The sequence below is a fragment of the Camellia sinensis genome, chromosome 5 (assembly GCF_055761805.1).
Source record: "Camellia sinensis isolate YWXY chromosome 5, ASM5576180v1, whole genome shotgun sequence".
Taxonomy (NCBI): domain Eukaryota; kingdom Viridiplantae; phylum Streptophyta; class Magnoliopsida; order Ericales; family Theaceae; genus Camellia; species Camellia sinensis.
The window spans coordinates 130,113,737-130,117,762 of record NC_138965.1 but is presented as its reverse complement, the minus strand read 5'-3'; the positions used below and the strand labels follow the sequence as shown (position 1 = coordinate 130,117,762).

Below are 4,026 nucleotides of genomic sequence, written 5' to 3'. Positions count from 1 at the left end.
ATTCCGTGGCTCAAGTAAGTTTTTTGTTCCCGGTCCAGAGGTTCCTTTATGGAACTGACAAGTTATTCGTACCCGACCGGAGGTTCCTTTATGGAACTGACAAGTTATCTGTTCCCGGTCTGTAGGTTCCTTTATGGAACTGAAAAGTATGACCCTTGATGCTCTGTATGTGATGTTTTAGCGCTAACGGATGTACTATGTAAGATTAAGTATGAACTCTAATTTCTGTCTATGACTCGAACAAGAACGTGCATATGTATTTGTTTCTGTTTACTGAATTAGTTATGGGACATCATTTATTTAACTCTTTACTCCACTGTTATTCACTGGGCTTCTGCTCACTATTTATATTATGTATGCAGGTGAGCTGGCGCGTGACTAGGCCTAGGATGTTGCCTGGAGAGTTAGGTCAGCCAGCCATTATGCCTCCCGGGGAGGTTCCCTTTGAGATGTCAAGTTTTTGTGGTCCAACTTTTAAGATATGTTTTCTTTTTGGTGTTATACATTGGGCTAAGTCTCGTTTTTGTTTCATCTAGCTATGGGAATGATGTATGACTAATGTCTTTTTACGACATCACAAGTGTGTTTATATAGTTTAAAATTATTTGTCCCATGTATGTCAGCACAACTCTATGGACTATGTAAGTTTTTATATATTTGCTTCCGCAGCCCCTTACATTTTGAAATTCTATTCAGAGGCCTTTGGTAATCCAAGGATTTTTGGTCAATTATGACGCTAAACCTTAGGGGCGAGTTTAGGTTGTGACAATTACATAAATCTCAAAAAACATGAACTAATGATAGAAAAACATCACATTGCAAGTGTTCCAGGGTCATGGCAACTCGTTACCCTCAATGTCTTCAAGCCGATATACCCCATTGCTAGCAACCGAGATGATTTTGTAAGGTCCCTCCCACTTTAGGCCAAGTTTGCCCTCCCTAGGATCCTTCTTGTTGCCGACAACTTTCCTCAGAACAAGGTTCCCAACCTTGACGTCTCTTGGGTTGACCTTCTTGTTGTAAGCCCTAACAAGTTGTTGCTGGTATGCCCCTAGCCGAATTGCTGCTCTCTCCCTTCTTCTTCCAATAGATCCAGATCTCGGGCAAGGAATGTCTCGTTGGTCCCATTCTCCACTCCCTGGGTTCTGATACCAGGGATGTCAACCTCCAGTGAGATGACTGCTTCAGTGCCATAAGCCATAAGCCATAAGCCATAGCGAAGGGAGACTCTCCAATTGATCTTCTCAGCGTAGTCCGATATGCCCACAAAACATTAGGCAATTCTTCCACCCACTTTTCCTTGGTTGCTTCCAACCTCCTCTTGATCCCATCTGACAATTACTCTAGGGAAAACTAGGAGTAGAGTAATAGTTTTTGATCTTGTATTTTGCGCAAAAGCTCTTAATTAGCTTATTGTCAAACTGAGTGCCATTGTCTGCTATAATGGCCTTTGGGATCCCGAACCTGGTTATTATGTTCTTCCAGATGAAGTTCTTCACATAAATATCTTGAATCTTCGCAAGAGGTTTAGCCTCTACCCACTTTGTAAAGTAGTCTATGACTACTAGCTAGAACTTTCTTTGTCCAGTTGCTTGGGGTAGTGGTCCCACCAGGTCCATGCCTCACTAGGCAAATGACCAAGGACTGGATACTGGATTCAAATCTACTGCTGGTTGATATATCAAAGGTGCAAACCTTTGATACTTCTCACACTTCTTGACATAGGCTTCAACATCCGTTTGTACGTATGGCCACTAGTATCCCTGAGAGATGGCTCTATGGGCAAGTGACCTGCCCCCTGCATGGCTTCCACAAACTCCTTCATGGATCTTGTATAAGAAGTCCTCTACCTGAGAGGGGTGCACATATCGAAGCAGAGGTCCAGTGAAGGATCTTCTGTATAAATGGCCTTCTGTCAACAGACAAAACCTGGCCGACTTCAACCTCATTTTGTGTTCCTCCTTTCTGTCCTCTAGCAGTCTGCTCTCTTTGAGGACCACAACTATAGCGTCCATCCAGTTAGGACCCATTTCTACACACATTGCTTCGTACTCTGTTATCAGAGGCTCTACACTTGGTCCTGTCACATAATCAACCATGATTGTCCTAGGTTCCCCTGACCTTATTGCACTAGCCAGGTTTGCCAAGGCGTCGGCGTGGCTATTATCATGTTGGCTAACTTGCTGTAGCCGACAATTCTTAAACAGTGCTAGTCTAATAACCTTTTTGACATATGCTATCATCCTTTCATCTCAGGCTGCATACTCGGCTTTTGCTTGATTCACAATAAGTTGGGAGTCACAGAAGACTACCATCTCATCGGCTTCCATGGATGCTGCTAGTTTCAGTCCTGCAATTAGCGCCTTATACTCCCGCTTTGTTGTTTGAGGCCTTGAACCCCAAATGAATAGATTGCTCTATCATTCGCCCATCTGGCGATACCAAAACCACTCCTGCCCCTGCTCCCTATTAATTTGAGCTTCTGTCGACAAAAACCCGGAAGGAGTCGCCGATGCAGATGTCACAGGGTTTGGGTTGCTCTGCCTTCTTCTATTTTGCTAGAGTGAGGTTCGTTCCCCAGTTGGGTTTCTTTTTCCTCCCATGGACATCTTAAGCCGCGGCTCATCGAAGCCCTTATTAGAATTGCCCCATGAGTGAACTTGGCCACAATGTCAGCCAACGCCTGGCCCTTAATTGGTGTTCTAGGCCTGAACTCCAAGTCGTATTGGCCCAGTACTACTGCCCATCTAACTATTCTTCCTATCAGATCTCCATGCTGTAACAGGGACTTCAGGGGATGCTCAGTTAGCACCACAATCTTATGGGCTTAGAAGTAGTGATTCAATTTTTTAGAAGCCATCACTAGGGCTAGTGTCAACTTCTCCAGGGGCAAGTACCTAGTTTCTGCACTTGCTAGGGTTTTGCTCACATAGTATGCTGCCTTTTGTTCTCCCTCCTCTTCTCAGATTACCACTGCACTTACTACGTGGTCTGAAACTGCTAAGTATAGGAACAACTCTTCTCCAGGTATTAAATTTGACAGAACTGAGGCTGTTGTCAGGTACCTTTTCAAGTCGGCCAAGACGACTTAACACTCTTCTGTCCACAAAAAATCTGTGGCCTTCTTCAATAATTGAAAAAATAGTTTACATTTATCAGAACTTCGGTCGATAAATCTGTTCAGGGCTGCTGCCTTGTCGGTCAAAATCTGGACCTGCTTGGCTGAAGTCAGGCTTTTCAAATCCAAGATAGCCTTGATCTGATCTGGGCTTGCTTCTATGCTCCTCTTGGAGACCAAGTATCCCGAACTTACTGTAGCTCGACTTTTTCGTGCCCCCTTTTGGAAGATGAATAAGCCGTACAGTATCGGACTGTCGTGGTTCTGAATCTGATCTCACAAGTATAATGTGAAATAGATAAACACCAAAGAGTCCCAATCCGATAAATCTTTTGGAAAATCGATTTTGAATCCAAATGCCAAAAATGGACTACTTTGCCAGATACAGAGTCGCCACCTAAATATTTTATTTTGGAAAAATTTAGGAAACACATGACTCGTGCCAAAGGCCACATGCCCGTCATCACCAAAATTGTCTCGGCTCGGGAGCTTAGGTAAGAGAGGGGAAGGTTATGAATTGAGCACCCCCGCTCGCCCGATCAAAGATCGGCCTTGTAGACACCCCATTTTTGACCAACCTTAAGACTCAGACGTCATCGATTGAGCGCTCGGTGATGGTGCATGTTGTGCTCGTTCTGAGGTTTCAGAGTTTCGGTTGAGAGCCTTACCCCCGGACCTTGGGACCCTTTTGTGCTTTGCCTCGGTTTGAGAACCAGGTCTTGTTTTCTCTTCCCGAAGGGAGGGAGAGGTCTCGTAGACCATCTCTCAGTGGCCGTAGGCTACTTTTCATGGTCGTAGGCCACTTTTCTTGTTTGGAGACCAGTTTCCGGCTTTCGGAGCCGTCGGCCGTGTGCCTCGGTTCGGGACCGCTTAACTTTCTTCGTTTGGCACGGTTTTTGGCACACACC

The 4,026-nt window shown here is 44.9% G+C and overlaps 1 protein-coding gene across 1 annotated transcript; it reads right to left on the bottom strand.

Annotated features, from left to right (window-relative positions):
* Positions 1-1,754: 1,754 nt before the first annotated feature.
* LOC145791683 (uncharacterized) lies at positions 1,755-2,243 on the bottom strand. Its single transcript, XM_082872093.1, has one exon. It carries the CDS (start codon positions 2,241-2,243, stop codon positions 1,755-1,757), a length of 489 nt encoding a protein of 162 aa, XP_082728219.1.
* Between the last annotated feature and the right edge of the window lie 1,783 nt (positions 2,244-4,026).